This window comes from Didymella exigua (genome assembly GCF_010094145.1).
Source record: "Didymella exigua CBS 183.55 unplaced genomic scaffold M421scaffold_10, whole genome shotgun sequence".
NCBI lineage: Eukaryota > Fungi > Ascomycota > Dothideomycetes > Pleosporales > Didymellaceae > Didymella > Didymella exigua.
In genome coordinates, this window is record NW_022984784.1 from 372,216 (window position 1) to 386,586 (window position 14,371).

The following is a 14,371-nucleotide window of genomic DNA, read 5'->3' on the forward strand; positions in this document are numbered from 1 at the left end:
ATCATCTCGCCTCCCGAAGGGCATATACGACGTGCTAAGCTATGGAATTACAGTGCTGCCACTACCTTAGAAAGCATTTCTTGCCTGCGCGGGTATTACTACCATTTCAGAACTACAGCTCCCCGTCCAGTTGGGGAGACTGAGCCGTGTGTGTACATTAGGGTGGATCCCTTGTGTGTTCAGAGGCAGTTAAGTGCCGGGGACCGTACATCGAGATATGTCCATTGCCCGCATGTGTAGACAAACATGCAAGGGCGGTGTTGATGTGTGGACTCGCTCTGTGAACGACCAAGCATCGCCAGATGAGGACTGGTGACTGCCCAGGCTCCTCTGGCCTCCTTTCTCTTGGGAGTCTTGGCCTTCTGCGAACGGAAGGCACACCATGTGAGGCCCGGAGAAATGGCAGACTAGCGCATCGCTCGCATCCTTCACCATCAACACCACCCCCGAAATAAACAACAAAAAAACGATGACTACCAGCCTACCAGCTAATCGATCGACGATTTTTTGTTCACAAAAAGACAGCCCGACGTGGGGCTCGAACCCACAACCTTGAGATTAAGAGTCTCACGCGCTACCGATTGTGCCAGCCGGGCTTACTGTTGCTTGATGTAAAGGTGAATATGCCCTGCACCTATATTTCTAACACCAATTGCGCGTTCTCTTCTCGTTCTTGGTAAATCACGGCTCGAGGATGCTCGAAGTCGACGCGGAGCAAAGTTTGCGTAGCTTTCCGGGTATTGGCCGAGCCCGGCGAAGCTTACCGAGGGAGCCGCAACCATCTGTCCTAGGTATCTGGAGGATCAGATGCCCGGATGGCCAGACATCAGCGTCGAGAAGCAGGCAACGGACTGACGACGACGGATATCGGGTATTAGAGACCGCAGGATTCGAACAGAGGCAAACTAAAAGAAGTAAAGCGGTCCTTGACAACGTTCGAACAGTGTTGGTGATGGAGCCTGATCCTGCCATGGCAGCTACAACGCGTCCAAGCTCCGATCACAAGCCGAGGTACGGCAACCGCCTTAACCATCAACACCACCAACCTCCAACTTTGTGCTCCGTTCCTTCATCTGACACGCGCACACAATGGCGGCGCCGACGCACTTCACCTACCCTTTTGCGACCTCGCCAGATGTAATTCGTTCACACCAGAAAGACGCCTACTTCTCTGGCGCCCTCATCGACCAACTCAGCACGCTTCTGCGCAAGATCTACGGCGCCCGCTTCGTACATACACACATATCCGAGACTCGTGTAATCGGCGAGTTACTATACCTAGCTCTCACAACGGCGATAGGGAATCGCACACTAGGCGAAGAGTACTGCGACATCGTACAAGTCGAGAATGAGACAGGACGGCTACCTGCGCTGGGCAGGCGTGCCGGCTACATTCTGAGCTGCGTACTTGGGCCATATATGCTGGGCAAAATACTGCCTAAGTTGAGGAGGCGGATGAGAGCAAAGCTTGAGGCGAACCTCAAGAGATACGGGAGGATACAAGTCAAGGCACAGGAAGGTGGGAAGAAGGCCAGCAGACCGCTGGGTATGAGGGTGCAAGGTTACATTCTCGAGAACCTCGACACTATCACATCGCCATCGCCGGTGTATGCGCTATCGTTGGCGACATTCTACTTCTCGGGGAGCTACTACCATTTGAGCAAGAGGATATGGGGACTGAGGTATATCTTCACGCGGCAGGTGCAAGAAACGGACGCAAGAGTTGGTTACGAGGTTCTTGGTGTCCTTCTGGTGCTGCAGATGGCAGTACAGGGATATCTACATCTTCACAACACCATGACAAGCGCAGACATCAGCGCGGCTCTGCCGACCGGTACCTCAGCCGTGGTTGGTGGTGGTGCAGAAGTTTCGCTCGACCCAAATGCGTACAGCGCGAACAACGCGCTCCTTTTCGATGTTCCGACGCCACCTCCCGCTGTCTCGTCCGATCTGCAGAAGTGGACACACACACCGGCGAATGAGAAACCAAAATTCGAGCTCGAGAATGAGGAGATAATGGGCTGGATAAGTGGAGGCAACAGGAAGTGCACGTTGTGCTTGGAAGAGATGAAGGACCCTAGCGTCACCACCTGCGGGCACGTCTTCTGCTGGACCTGCATCAGCGACTGGGCGAGGGAGAAGCCGGAGTGTCCGCTATGCAGACAGAGCTGTTTGGTACAACATATTCTGCCGTTGAGAGGATGAGCTGGGCTGGGTTATTTTACGACTTTACGTTTGAGCATGTGCGAGATACCCTGAAGACGACAAGCGTTTGTAGGCGCATTTGCAGGCGAACAATGCTCTGCAGGCATCGTCTTGCATCATTCGAGACTTCGCTCTTCCATCGCCTTCCTCATATCCCTTGACGCTGCTGCTTATTGTCATATTGCTGACTCATTAGAGCTTCCCATGGACACAGAAAGGACGACGTCGACACTGCCACACTCCTGCGAAATTCAGGGGCTACATGTTTTCATCCCTAGATGTACTTCCGTGTTGTTGAGATCACCGAAGATTGCCCGAAAACGCTGCGCGAACACCGCTAATTATGTCGACTTCCAGTTTGGCGGCTTCCATACTTCTCGAACCACTCCACGGTATACTTCCAACCACGCCGGAGGTCTTCAGACCTTGCTGGAGCAGCCAGAAAGGCTTGCCCGATGACCCATGCGGACGAAAAGGCAGAGCGGTAATACTGACCCGCCGCCAACAGGACACACCGCTGCACTTCAGCGTGCTCTGCATTGATACACCCCATCTTGTAGGCACGCTTGATGACTTTCACCCACTCATTTGAAGACACGATGCCGTCGAAGAAACCTGACCGCATGTTAGCGAGCGCTGCGCTGATGAGCGGTTGGTCTTCCAGCTGAAAGCCTGCAAGGGAGGCATCCATCAGAGCGTTGGTGGTCATCTTGGTTTGGTCATGTCGGGGAGCCATGGGTCGCGTGGCGGAATGTGATGGTACTTGAGGGGCTTGTCCACTCCCACTTCCAGGCTGAAGGTGCGCCAGAACATGTACATGAGGTCCATTGTGTATGGCAAACCGTCGTAATTGATGGCGATGACGGGAGTCTTCTCCTTGGTATGGTCAGCTCCTACTTAGTTCGCTATTGTACTTGGAACCTACTCGGCTGTCGACAAGACGCAGAAGGACTGCATAAGTCTGCGTCGCAACCACCGTGGACACTTTCTACACTGCACTGCTGAGGAGCTCGATCATGAAGAACATATTCCAGCTGTCCTTTAGATGATAATCGCCGCGTCTGGTATCTGGTCAGTCTGGTCGCGTAACCTCGACGGCCCCGCAACTTAATCTGCCCACCCAGGTGCTCTTCGGCCCAAGCCATCAAATGATCAGGCGCAGCATCTTCCACATGTGAGCGCTTCATGCTGACGACGGTGCGCGGGGAATGGGTCTTAGGAGAATCGTTAGCTGCGACGACTCCGACGAGCGACAAAAAGGAACGTTTACATTGACGGGTGGGTCTAGTGACCCTTACCCGATGAGTTAGAGTGAAAGAAGACTCAACGGGCCTGTCGTCTGGGAGGCAGTATCATTTTTGATCACATGTACCGTGTAGGTCCCTGAGGGTCTCCTATACCTATAGGTACCAGCCTACGGAAGGATGAAGTTTTTTCTCGGCAACCGATTATCATGACAACTTGTTGATCATGCATGTAAGGCCCTCATCCTGTAAAGGGTTATACATGTTTCTTGATGAGCGACCATGCGTGCTAGATACCAACGGTCGCAAAGACTTCCTCGGACCAAGGATAGAATGAGTCTCGAGTCAGTCACGAATTGAACCTCATGTTCAAGTATTTTACAAGGTGCAAAACCATTAATTAAGGCTTACGAAATCAAGCATACAAGTTAACACAACAGGACTTCAGGCCTTCTTCTTCCCCTTCCCACTCTTCCTCCTCTTCTCCTCTTTCACCCCAGCACTCCAAGACTCACGCTTCCCGCTGGTCTTCACCGACTTCCCACTGTCAGTCTGCGCACCCACGTCTGCCATCATGACATCCTCGTCACCGACACCAGCGAATCGCTCGGCTCTCATGCCCACGGTCTGTGGGCCAAGACTTGCATCCAAGTAGTTATGCTGCATCGGCGGACGAGGTGGCGGCACAGGCACCCGACGCGGCATAGCGGTATAGCTGCTCTCCGCGCTCGACACTCTGCGGGTGTATTTGGGTTTTGGACTGGACTGCGCAGACGATGAAGAGCTGAAGTTGTGGTACTGGTAGGGTTCCACGGGCGTAGTTTCAAGTTTTGAGGACTTTGAAGAGCGCTTTGAGCTGGGTTGCGTACTGATGCCCAGGCCGTTGAAGGCGGGCGCCAGATCTCGTGACGAAGGGTGGGTTTCTTCCAAGGGGGTAGTGGGGCGGTATAAGTGTGGAGAGATAGGAAGGGCGCCGGGGAAGGCTCCGGGCATGTCTGACAGAGCACGACGTGCGGGAGCAGGCTGCTCGCTACTTGAGACTATTGGAGGCGTCGGTTGAGGTAGTGTTCCTGGGTCGCGTGCCATACTGCCCTGGTAAGCACTGATGGGTGTGTAGATTAACTGTCCATCTGGACCAGGGATCATGAAGCCGGGTGGGGGAGCGCTGGATAGGTTCGAAGGAGCGCGTTTACGGCCACTGGGCTTCGCTTTCTCTTTCTTGGACTTCGATGAAAACAATGAAGATCTCTGGTGCTCCTTCTTACTTCGTGTGTTACTGCTTGAACCCTTCTTGGTGGTTGTGCTGGTGTTCGCCACACTCATGGTATCTTTGGGAGGGGATGAGCGAGAGCTACGTGGCGGAGGGGCTGCTGTCGACGTTGTGCCATGAAGCTTCGACCGGTACGCATCCAGCTCCTCTGGGGTGAGTTGCACGTCGGGGACATCTGCTGCTCTCGCAAGTCGGATCTTATCGAGAACGCGTTGAAAGAGCAATTCTTCGTATTCAGCTGCAGACATGGGTCCTCCAGAATCGTCATGGTAGCCCTCGTCTTCCTGGTAACCGCGATCGTTCCTGCTGGACGCGCCACCGAGTGCTGCCGTCCTTCGTTCCCATGCTCGTATATCCATGTCGTTGAAGTATAAGTCGTCCTTTTTGAGAAGTTGCTTGCCATTCGAAGCTTTTTGGTGTCCATGTTCTACATTAACGTCGGCCATTTCGGCATCACTTCCCACGTCCTGAAATCTATATAAATCTTCCCCTTCCTCCATGTATCTCCCCACAGCCCCTGATGGTCTTCCCCACGGGGGCGAAGCATGAGGAGTTCGCGGCCGACCACCTAGACCGCCTCCTCGGAAAAAGCTGACTCGATAGGCTTATCAAGGAAAGCAGCGTGGCCGATGATGGTGACACCGGAGGCACCAATGAGCCAAAGAACGGCAGAGAAGGGCGAGGACCACAGTCCAAGAGGAATGGCGATGATGGCCAGCGTCGTATAGAGCTGCGAGGTAGTTGCGCGCCATGAGCCGATCTGGAGGTCGTTGCCTTCCAGCTTGCCGATACCGAACATGCCTCCAATGACGAAGATGATGACGAACAGCAGTAGCAAGTGGGTCAGCAAGCTGTAGATGCTGAGCATAGCGAAGACGGCAGCGTAATTGCTGGAGAAGTAGCCAAGATTGTAGTTGATGCGGCTCTGCGCCTCGCCGAAGCTGGCGGGCTTGGAAATGCGCTTGAAGTCGAGGAACTCGCTGATGGGCTTCAGGTTGGCGAAGCGCGACGAGACAGAGGTGGAGCGCAGGCCGTCGAAGCGCCCCTGGAGGTCCATCCGGGACGTCAGGGCGGAGATGGGGATGTTGAAGCGCGACATGGTGGCAGCGAAGCGGCTCTGCGACTCGGTGCTGGACTGAGTGTTGGTCGGTTGAGGAACGTCGGGGGTGATGAGGGTGTGGTGTTGCTCTTCGCGTTCTGCAGGGGAAGTCATTGTCAGCGGTGGGTGCGCGTGCTTGGCTTGGATGCAAATAGTGTTGGGAAAGCGCAGATGTGGCCTCTAAACAATGCCGAGGGACGCGGACTATCAAGAAAATGGCTGCCTTACGGGTACGACGAGTGCGAGGGGAAAGAGCGATGCTGACGCGGCTGGGGAATGAGTGTGGGCGGAGTGAAGGGCTGTTCACCTAAGGAGTACGTGTCGCTGGGAGGTTTAACTTTTGTTGGACACTGGTCGCGGATACGCGGCGATCCAAAATAAGGGACCGGCGCGCTGAGCCACACTGCGCCCCGACAGCTTTCTAGTCCGTCTCGTCGCACATGCCCGTGGTAAGGACACTTGGAGGCATTCTGGAGGCAGAGAAGAGCTGTGCGGGCAGACTCTGGGTGAAATGTCTGGGAAGAGGGGAAACGGCCGTCTTCCTATAGGTCTAGAGGCTATAGCTACATCTGTACCCCGTCTTAACTGGCCTTTGTGGCCCAGATTTGCAATTGGTTCCTTTGCAGTCTCCAACGGTTCGCCGCGCTACTGACGCACAAGCCACTGCACTTTCCCGTTGCTTGTAAAGTTCGCGATCTGTCTTGAACTCGGATCTGTCTTGAACTCGGATCTGGAGTTCGAACCTCAACCATCCACAGCCATGAGGTCCACTGCTGTATTTGCCCTGCTGCTGGGCATATTTGCAGCCTTTGCTGCTGCCTGGTCGAAAGAGGGTAAGTCAAATCATCGGCCGCAATCATGTCTAACAATCAATCCCCCTGTGCATACTGCACCATACACGCATCACCACACAGGCGTCCAACACGTGTACGAAAGGTGCAGATCAGCTGACATTTCACTGTATAGACCACGAAATTTTCCGTCTGCGCGACGAAGTCATCAAGTCTGAGGGTGCCAATGTCACCTTCTATGACATGCTCGGTGTCAAGCCCGGTGTCAACCAAGACGAATTGACCAAGGCCTACCGCACGAAAGGCCGCGAACTCCACCCCGACAAGGCACGCAAGATTTTCATCTCCAACTACGCGAAGCAGGCTGCCAAGGAGGGCAAGACACCCGGCGTCAAGTCCAGCAAGGGCCCCTCGAAGAAGGAAATCGATGCGCATATGAAGAGAGTCACTGCAAGGTACCAGAAGCTGTCTGTTGTTGCAAACATCCTCAAGGGCCCCGAGCGTGAGCGTTACGACCACTTCTTGAGGAATGGCTTCCCTGCTTGGAAGGGCTCTGGTTACTACTACGATCGCTTCCGTCCTGGCCTTGGCTCTGTTCTTCTCGGTGTCTTGATCGTCATCGGTGGTGGTGTGCATTACTTTGCTCTGTACATGAGCTGGAAGCAGCGCAAGGCCTTCGTTGAGCGCTACATCCGCCACGCACGCAAGACTGCTTGGGGCGATGAGTCTCCCATCCAGGGCATTCCTGGTGTTGATGGTGCTGCCGCAAACGTTCCTGTCAACGCGCAACAATTTGACAATGGTGAAGACGAAGAGGAAGAGAAGGAGCCTGAATTCATTCCAAGGAACCGCAAGGAGGCGCGTGCATGGGAGAAGGACCAGCGCAAGAACAGCAAGAAGCCCGCAGCTGTCAAGAAAGCACGCACTGCCGGCATTAGCACGCCGAAGGAGGCAGAGCTCATCTCGGGTCCTCAGGGCGCTAAGAGACGCATTGTGGGACAGAACGGCAAGGTCCTGATCGTGGACTCTGTCGGCAACGTCTTCCTCGAAGAGGAGACAGAGGATGGCATGAAGGGCGAATTCCTCCTCGACGTAAGTTGCCTCGCTACAATATATGATGCAAACACATGATTGACGAACAATAGCCTAACGAGGAGCCTGCGCCTACTATCTTCGATACAGTTCTATTCAAGCTCCCCAGGTTTGCCTACAACCAGTCCGTTGGCCGTTTCCTCGGCAAGAAGGAGCTCATTGACGAGCCTCTCATGGAGACCTCCAACTTGCCTGAAGAAGAGGCTGCCCTCCAGTCTGCGACCGCGCAGAACATCAACGGCGAGACAAGAAAGCGCAAGACCAAGGCCCAGAGCCGTGCCAGGTAGAGGTTTGTTTGCGCTCAACGCTGCGCAGGCCAGTTTGCATAAAAGTGGCTTCTTTCGAAGCATGTAGGATAGATAAAGTCGGAGGTATATTTACAAGCCTTCCAAGAAAACTACGGCGATGCAACAATACTTCGATTGTGGGTTTCGTTTTCGTCCATGTGAGAGAAGCCACAGTGGCTGGAATCCCGCGTTTGGAACACTACGTCACTCGATAAACGCGCAACACCACCTTGCCTTCGAGCTCCCGCTTTGCTGCCTGCGCAAAAACAACCCACATTTTCGCCTCGTCCAATCTTACCTACGGCCCTCCTTCTTACCACACGTGTTCCTTTCTTCGCATAACTCACCTTCGCACCACCCACCATGGGTAAGCACATCTAAGCCTCTAAATCACAACATCTTACTAACAGTTTCCAGCAGCGCAAGACTACTACAAGATCCTCGACGTCGACTCCAAAGCAACCCAACAACAGGTCCGCGACGCATACAAGAAAGCCGCCCTGAAGCACCATCCCGACCGCGTCCCCGCCAACTCGCCAGAGCGCGCAGCCCGCACAAAGCGCTTCCAAGCCATCAACGATGCTTACTACACCCTCTCAGACCCCACACGTCGCCGCGAGTACGACGCTGCCCGCACATACAACAACTGGACGGGCAGCACGGCAACGCCCGACGACGACTGGGAGGAGGAGATTCCGCACACGGCGTCTGGACAAGGCGCCGGCGCGCAGACTGGAGGCGGGTTCAATTTCGGAGGCTTTCCCTGGAGTGCGTTTGGGTTTGGCGGCGAGAAGCCCGCGGGGAATACCGAGGAGAGTCACAACAAGTTCTCTGAAGAACAGTTCGGTGGTATCTTCGAGGAGATGCTACGGGAAGAGGGTATGGCGGATCAGGACGCTGGTCCAACAGGCAAGTTCTGGAGCGTCGTTGGTGGACTGAGTGGCGGCGCTATGGGTTTCATTGTTGCGAATTTCCCGGGCATGGTCGCTGGCGCTGTTGCGGGGAATAGGCTGGGGAGCGTGAGGGATGCGAAGGGGAAGAGCGTTTATGCTGTGTTTCAGGAGATGCCGCAAGCGGATAAGGCGAGGCTGTTGAGTAGTCTTGCGGCCAAGGTGTTGAGCAGTGCTGTCAGTGGGTAGGAGCTTGCTGTCGGAGTAAAAGCAGGGCTGGGGGCGTAACGACGAGGCTTTCTCTTCGGCATAGTTTGAAATGATATCCTATGATAAATGGTTTGAGAGGGTTTCCTTGGTATGGAGAGGGAACGGAAATATATAGTATCAATACAAGTGTAACATCTCAAGCCTCGTCGATAAAATCGGGGTGACTTCCAGCTTCGATAAGAGATACATGCATCGCCATACTCTCAAAGCCATCTCTCAATATTCTAGAGGTGTCGTTGCATATTCATGGGGCAAGCTCGGAGATACTGCCCGCCTCCCAAGGGCGCTCGAGCTTGATGGGTAGTCAACCCGCTACCCAGCCTGCAACACTTGCAAGCAACTAAAGGCAATGCACGCGGACTGTTCGTTGAGGGCTTTGGAGAAGGTCGACGGAGACTTCCGAGAGGCGACGACTCCCTGATGGGTACAGATACGTAATGACTCAATGAGGGGAAGAGAGGAGAACAACGCAGTTGCGTTCTGAGGTCCATAAAAATGTCACCGCAAGCTCCAGAAGCAAAAATATCTTCGGGTGATGCAAAGCGATATGGCTTACATTCCTCTGTATCTTCACTCTTGTCTATCACGTGCTCCTTTACCTGCGTGCGCCTACCTTACAGGTGCCAAAGCGTAAATCCACAAGCACGCGCACAGAACACACCCTACAACTTACCAACACCAACTAGCCTGTATCATTAACCACTGACCGAATATCATGGCTTCATCACAGTTTCGGCACGGGCATGCTGCCATCGGCGTCATCATCAGCAATATGGACTCCTACCTGCCACCAGATACCATCGATCGTCCTGGTTACAAGCACTGTCGGACCACATATGGATTGCTAACCACTACCTACAAACAAGCCGAGCATTCAGAGGCACCAGAGAAGGTCTATAAGGAGCTACAGAAACTCGAGCATGAACTCCGCCGCCGCCTCAACAACCTGAGTGCCGCCAAGGGCGTTCCGGCCAAGATGACCGGATACTTGGATGAGCTCAAGGCTGCTTTGGATCACGCCATGTCTGAGGGTGTGGACACAGACTTCCTAATCCAAGGTGTGGAGGACATTCTGGAGGAGAAACCGGAGGCCCAGGCAGCGCCAAAGCCGCAGCGCGTCCTCATGGTGCCCAACACAAAGTACAAGAAGGTCAAGGCCGAGCTTGCGGAGGCAAAAAAGAAGATTCAGAAGCTGAACGAGGAGAACAACTCTCTGATACTTTACATCAGGCAGTTGGAGGCCGAGCGTGCACACCGTGGAGCGTGAGTTCGACAGACACGAGACCTTGCGTCTCCGCTGACTCATCGGATGAAGAAACCATGAGGCGACAAAAGTATCGTACGAAGACTGCAAAGTCTACGACTCGGACTGGATTACGGCGGCATTTGCGGCGTGAGCTCGTGTGGGTGAGCCCAGTGTGAGAACCTAAGCCTCCATCGATCAGACCAGAAGAATCATTATGATTGCAGTGAGTTCAAGCTAAGTCGTGCAAGGTCCCATTCACTCCGTATTGTATCAGTTGCTCGTGTTGCTGAGTACCGACTTGTTTTGATCGACCACGCGCTGTTGGCTTTCCCCTTCACTTCGACACTCCCGGCCGCGTGATAGTTCCGTTTCGTGCTAGGAATCTTCCGTTGCCAGACAACGACTTCCACACAACCCCCCCAAACCTTTCCGTCGTCACCTCGCACCTTCTTGACACGCTGTGACAGCCGCGCGAATTCGCATTATTTGGGTACGCTGCACATGATTGTTCTTGGCTAACATTACTGACATTTGCAAGATCAGACGGTCTGAATTCAAGCTCTCAAGCTACAGCTCGAAGTGAATCGTTTGTGAACGCCAGCTTCAAGCTTACGCTCCTCCACCATGACGCTAAACAAGAGCACTGGTCTATACACTGTGCCCAGTCATCACTTGCACGGCGCAGGGCCCACACCACGCCCATCGTTCAACAGCATGGACTTCACAATCAACAGCCCTGAGCCACCCAAACCCAAGTGTGACCATGATAGGCCAAGGAAAGACAGCCAAATCACCAGTACACGGCAAGAAGATGTCGCTAAGAAGAGAAAGAAGAAGCTCTCCATGGCTACGCAAGATGTGCAAGAGAAGAACAGCCGCACACCGGCAGCATCCACTCCTCTTATCAAGGTGACACCAGCTACCGCCAGCACCAAAGGCAAGAAGCGCAAGCGTGCGAACGAAGGTCGGGCACCCCAACGCAGATCATCAGACCATGCGGTATCATTTGTGGGCGAAAATATGATTCAAAACGTCCAGTCGTCAGTCAAGGCTGCCCGCGAGGTGTTCAGCAATCCACCTGTCACAGCTCAGCGCGAGGACGAGCCATCCAAGAAGAAGGCCAAAAAGGACAAGGCGAATCGCAAGAGCATCGACACGGTCGACTTCGATCTTATCGCCAAAGAGACGCACCACATCGCCAAGAAGGCAAAAAAGGAAAAGAAGGCCAAACGGCACAGCACTGGCAACGTGCGGGCTCGCCCGCCGATACCTGTCCCAGTAACTCGCTCTTCGCCTCCCATTGTCTCTTCGCCACCCAAGAAGACACCTGTGCCGCTTCCACCGAATGCGTTTTCGCACAGGGCCAATGCGTCGAAGGTGAAAAGGATTGGTAGTAGAGACGCGAGCTTTCTCGTTGCGGAGACACCAGAATCGCAACTCCCAAAGACGCCAGTCAACCTTTCCGACTCACCGATCCCCTTCAAGCTGACGGATGCTATCAAGGCCAAGGGATCCAAGAAGTCGAAGAAAGTGGTGAAATTGTCACCTCCTACGCCTGTACTGAGCGAGGCGCCCTCATCTGCGCCGCCAGCGCTGGACAAGAACCATAAGCTTCAGCGCAAGCCTGACGGTACGGTCTCATTGACGGCTTCGAACCTGCTCAAGTACGCCACCACGACGCAGCGGCTGAGCGACGAGGCAAAGCCGCGACCTAGGCCTTTCTCGCGCGCAGCGTCCACTGCCGGGTCGACGACATCTGCTGGCACGACTCCGAGCATTAGGGACCTGTTTGCACGCGTGGGCAAGCCATACTCGCGCTCGGGCGCCGAGACGGACCCGTTCGTAGCACCAGAGGCCAGGAAGAAAGTCCGGCGCGAGACTCACGAAGAGGCCTCCGCCCAGGAGTTCACTGAGCGCTACAAGGCAGCGCAGAAGTCCGTCAACTTCTCAGACGAGCTCGAGTACGTCGCCTCGTTCCTCTCCTGGCGCAAGGCCAACGACGCCGTCGGTCCGCTCCCCTGCCTGGGCATCAAAGCAAGCGGCTGCAGCACCAAGAAAGAGAACATCCTGCGCCTGACCCGCTCCGACCCCCTGAACCCGCTCAAAGTAGTCGTCACCACCGAAGCCGACCAGGCCGCGCTGGAAGACGCAAAGCAGCGCGCGCTGATTGCTGAAACCCTGGTCGCCGCGGCCGTCAAAGCGCGCGTCCCCGTCCCCATTGGCAAGGTCGAAGGCGTGTGGAAACTCTTCTGCCCGCCTTACTCGGACGCGCACGTCGACAAATACGGCTACGGCCGGCGCACGCTGAGCATCTTCTCCATGGCCGGCTCCGACTCGCCCACGTCGTACACAGCGCGTCTCAGCATCCCGCCGCGCTCGATGCTGTACTCGATTCGCGCGTTCGAAGTGCCGCCGCACGCTGGTTTCCGCTCGACGGTGGTCAGGACGAGCGTCGAGGGGTACAAGATGGAGGTTGTGTTTCTGGGCAACGGGTATTTGGTGCTCAGAGTTGACTTGAGGCTCTTGCTTAGCGGCAAGGAGGGTAGGACCAGCGGGGGCAAAGCAGTGGCTATGGAGTTTGTGGGGGTGCATGAGAGTGCGGTTGTGTGGGAGGAGAGCGAGGACGAGCTGGAGGTTGTGGGCAGGAAGCTGTTTGCCAAGTACGACGGGAAGGCGTAGGTGGCGGGTGATTTTTTGGGGTGGTTTTTTGGATGATTTTTTTGGGAGATTTTTTGGGAGATTTTTTGGGTGCCATTTCATCTTGGCGTTGGGGTTGGAATGGGAGCATTGTGCATGATGCTTGCAGTACACGGCTTGCTGCCGACTCTCGACGACGTACCTGCGTCTGTCAGGTGGATGGGAAGGCCTCGGTGAAAAACGCACCGTATCTCGGATTTCGATGCGACGGTATGGCATGGTACGGTACGGTACGGTACAGGTCCAGACACACCTCTTGTACAATACACACCACACACACCTCTTGTATAATACACACCACACACACCGACTACCTCGCCTTCTCCTTATTCTCCGCCGCCCTCCTCTTCGCCCGGACTTCTGCCTTCCGCCTCTCGCCACCATCGATCTTGTGCCCTCTCCTGTCTTCCCACATTCCCTCCTGCAGCCGTATCCTCGCCCTCAGCCCCTCACTGCCCTTCACCGGCTCGACGTAGCTGCCCTTGATCGTCCGGGCACCCTTGACCAGCACGCCACTCACAGCGGGCAACGCGTCAACGCGCGCAGCCGCTGTCTCGCCAGCAGGCACGTTCACGACGACGCTCCTCGTGCCCGGGTTGCGCGTGGCGGTCGCGGCGGCAGAGCGCGGGCTGATGGTGTTCCCCAGCTGGGGGTTCGGGGCCACCGGGGCGGCGACGACGGTCAGCTCGGCGACGCCGTCGGCGACGTGCTGGCAGTCGCCGCCGACGCCGTACTCGCCGTTGCGGAACTTCTCGCGCCAGTGCAGCAGGTAGCGGCGCGAGCGGGCGGGCTCGACGCCCAGCTCCTTGAGCTGCGGCGACGTGAGGGTGAAGAGGGCTTCCCACGAGGGGATCTTTCCGGTGTGTGCCGAGAGACCGCGGCCGATTGCGGTCAGGAAGGCGGCGTGGTCGGGGATGAAGGGCGTTGGTTTGGGGACGGGGCGCATGGGGATGCTGTGCTGCAGGCTGCGCGTGCACGTCCTGGGGAGCGCCGCGGCGGCCGAGGAGGCGTTGAGGAGCGGGCGTCTGAGGATCATGGCGGCAGTGATTGCTGGGGTGGCGGCGATGGTTGCTGGGACGGCGGCGATGATTGCTGGGCGGCGGGACGTGATGGACTGCTGGGGCGGCGCAACGGAGACGTCGACGCGCTGGTCGCGACTTTTTCGAGGGTCGCAACGAGCGACGGGGCGAGCCAAGACGAAGGCCCCCTGCTCCTCCGCCCGGCACCGTCATCACCGCCCCACTCACACTTGTCACGCCTCTCTCACCTCCCTCACCTCC

General features: G+C 55.8%; 9 protein-coding genes and 1 non-coding gene across 10 annotated transcripts; 5 read left to right on the forward strand and 5 right to left on the reverse strand.

The window, feature by feature from the left end:
* Window positions 1-523: 523 nt before the first annotated feature.
* Window positions 524-596, reverse strand: M421DRAFT_t56. Its single transcript has one exon. It is a non-coding gene; the product is annotated as a tRNA-Lys (tRNA).
* Window positions 597-1,089: 493 nt separating this feature from the next.
* On the forward strand, window positions 1,090-2,205 carry M421DRAFT_91485 (peroxisome assembly protein 10; the record flags this gene model as incomplete). Its single annotated transcript, XM_033597950.1, has 1 exon — window positions 1,090-2,205. The coding sequence occupies one exon, from the start codon at window positions 1,090-1,092 to the stop codon at window positions 2,203-2,205; it is 1,116 nt and encodes a 371-aa protein (XP_033449902.1).
* A 192-nt stretch (window positions 2,206-2,397) lies between these two features.
* On the reverse strand, window positions 2,398-3,642 carry M421DRAFT_126075 (uncharacterized protein). Its single transcript, XM_033587335.1, has 2 exons — window positions 3,131-3,642; window positions 2,398-3,081 (listed from the first exon to the last, which is right to left on the reverse strand). The coding sequence occupies exons 1-2, from the start codon at window positions 3,390-3,392 to the stop codon at window positions 2,543-2,545; spliced, it is 801 nt and encodes a 266-aa protein (XP_033449903.1). The 5' UTR covers window positions 3,393-3,642; the 3' UTR covers window positions 2,398-2,542.
* A 251-nt stretch (window positions 3,643-3,893) lies between these two features.
* M421DRAFT_4109 (uncharacterized protein) lies at window positions 3,894-5,165 on the reverse strand (the record flags this gene model as incomplete). The annotated part of the gene is made up of 1 exon (XM_033590391.1): window positions 3,894-5,165. One exon carries the CDS (start codon window positions 5,163-5,165, stop codon window positions 3,894-3,896), a length of 1,272 nt encoding a protein of 423 aa, XP_033449904.1.
* A 122-nt stretch (window positions 5,166-5,287) lies between these two features.
* M421DRAFT_4110 (PRA1-domain-containing protein) lies at window positions 5,288-5,932 on the reverse strand (the record flags this gene model as incomplete). Its single annotated transcript, XM_033590394.1, has 1 exon — window positions 5,288-5,932. The coding sequence occupies one exon, from the start codon at window positions 5,930-5,932 to the stop codon at window positions 5,288-5,290; it is 645 nt and encodes a 214-aa protein (XP_033449905.1).
* A 646-nt stretch (window positions 5,933-6,578) lies between these two features.
* M421DRAFT_60267 (DNAJ domain-containing protein) lies at window positions 6,579-7,988 on the forward strand (the record flags this gene model as incomplete). The annotated part of the gene is made up of 3 exons (XM_033595771.1): window positions 6,579-6,651; window positions 6,785-7,701; window positions 7,755-7,988. 3 exons carry the CDS (start codon window positions 6,579-6,581, stop codon window positions 7,986-7,988), a joined length of 1,224 nt encoding a protein of 407 aa, XP_033449906.1.
* A 363-nt stretch (window positions 7,989-8,351) lies between these two features.
* On the forward strand, window positions 8,352-9,127 carry M421DRAFT_100147 (DnaJ-domain-containing protein; the record flags this gene model as incomplete). Its single annotated transcript, XM_033586485.1, has 2 exons — window positions 8,352-8,355; window positions 8,406-9,127. The coding sequence occupies 2 exons, from the start codon at window positions 8,352-8,354 to the stop codon at window positions 9,125-9,127; spliced, it is 726 nt and encodes a 241-aa protein (XP_033449907.1).
* A 650-nt stretch (window positions 9,128-9,777) lies between these two features.
* M421DRAFT_419441 (uncharacterized protein) lies at window positions 9,778-10,623 on the forward strand. Its single transcript, XM_033592115.1, has one exon. It carries the CDS (start codon window positions 9,864-9,866, stop codon window positions 10,413-10,415), a length of 552 nt encoding a protein of 183 aa, XP_033449908.1. The 5' UTR covers window positions 9,778-9,863; the 3' UTR covers window positions 10,416-10,623.
* A 395-nt stretch (window positions 10,624-11,018) lies between these two features.
* M421DRAFT_91491 (uncharacterized protein) lies at window positions 11,019-13,073 on the forward strand (the record flags this gene model as incomplete). The annotated part of the gene is made up of 1 exon (XM_033597951.1): window positions 11,019-13,073. One exon carries the CDS (start codon window positions 11,019-11,021, stop codon window positions 13,071-13,073), a length of 2,055 nt encoding a protein of 684 aa, XP_033449909.1.
* A 328-nt stretch (window positions 13,074-13,401) lies between these two features.
* On the reverse strand, window positions 13,402-14,127 carry M421DRAFT_60168 (uncharacterized protein; the record flags this gene model as incomplete). Its single annotated transcript, XM_033595759.1, has 1 exon — window positions 13,402-14,127. The coding sequence occupies one exon, from the start codon at window positions 14,125-14,127 to the stop codon at window positions 13,402-13,404; it is 726 nt and encodes a 241-aa protein (XP_033449910.1).
* Window positions 14,128-14,371: the final 244 nt, after the last annotated feature.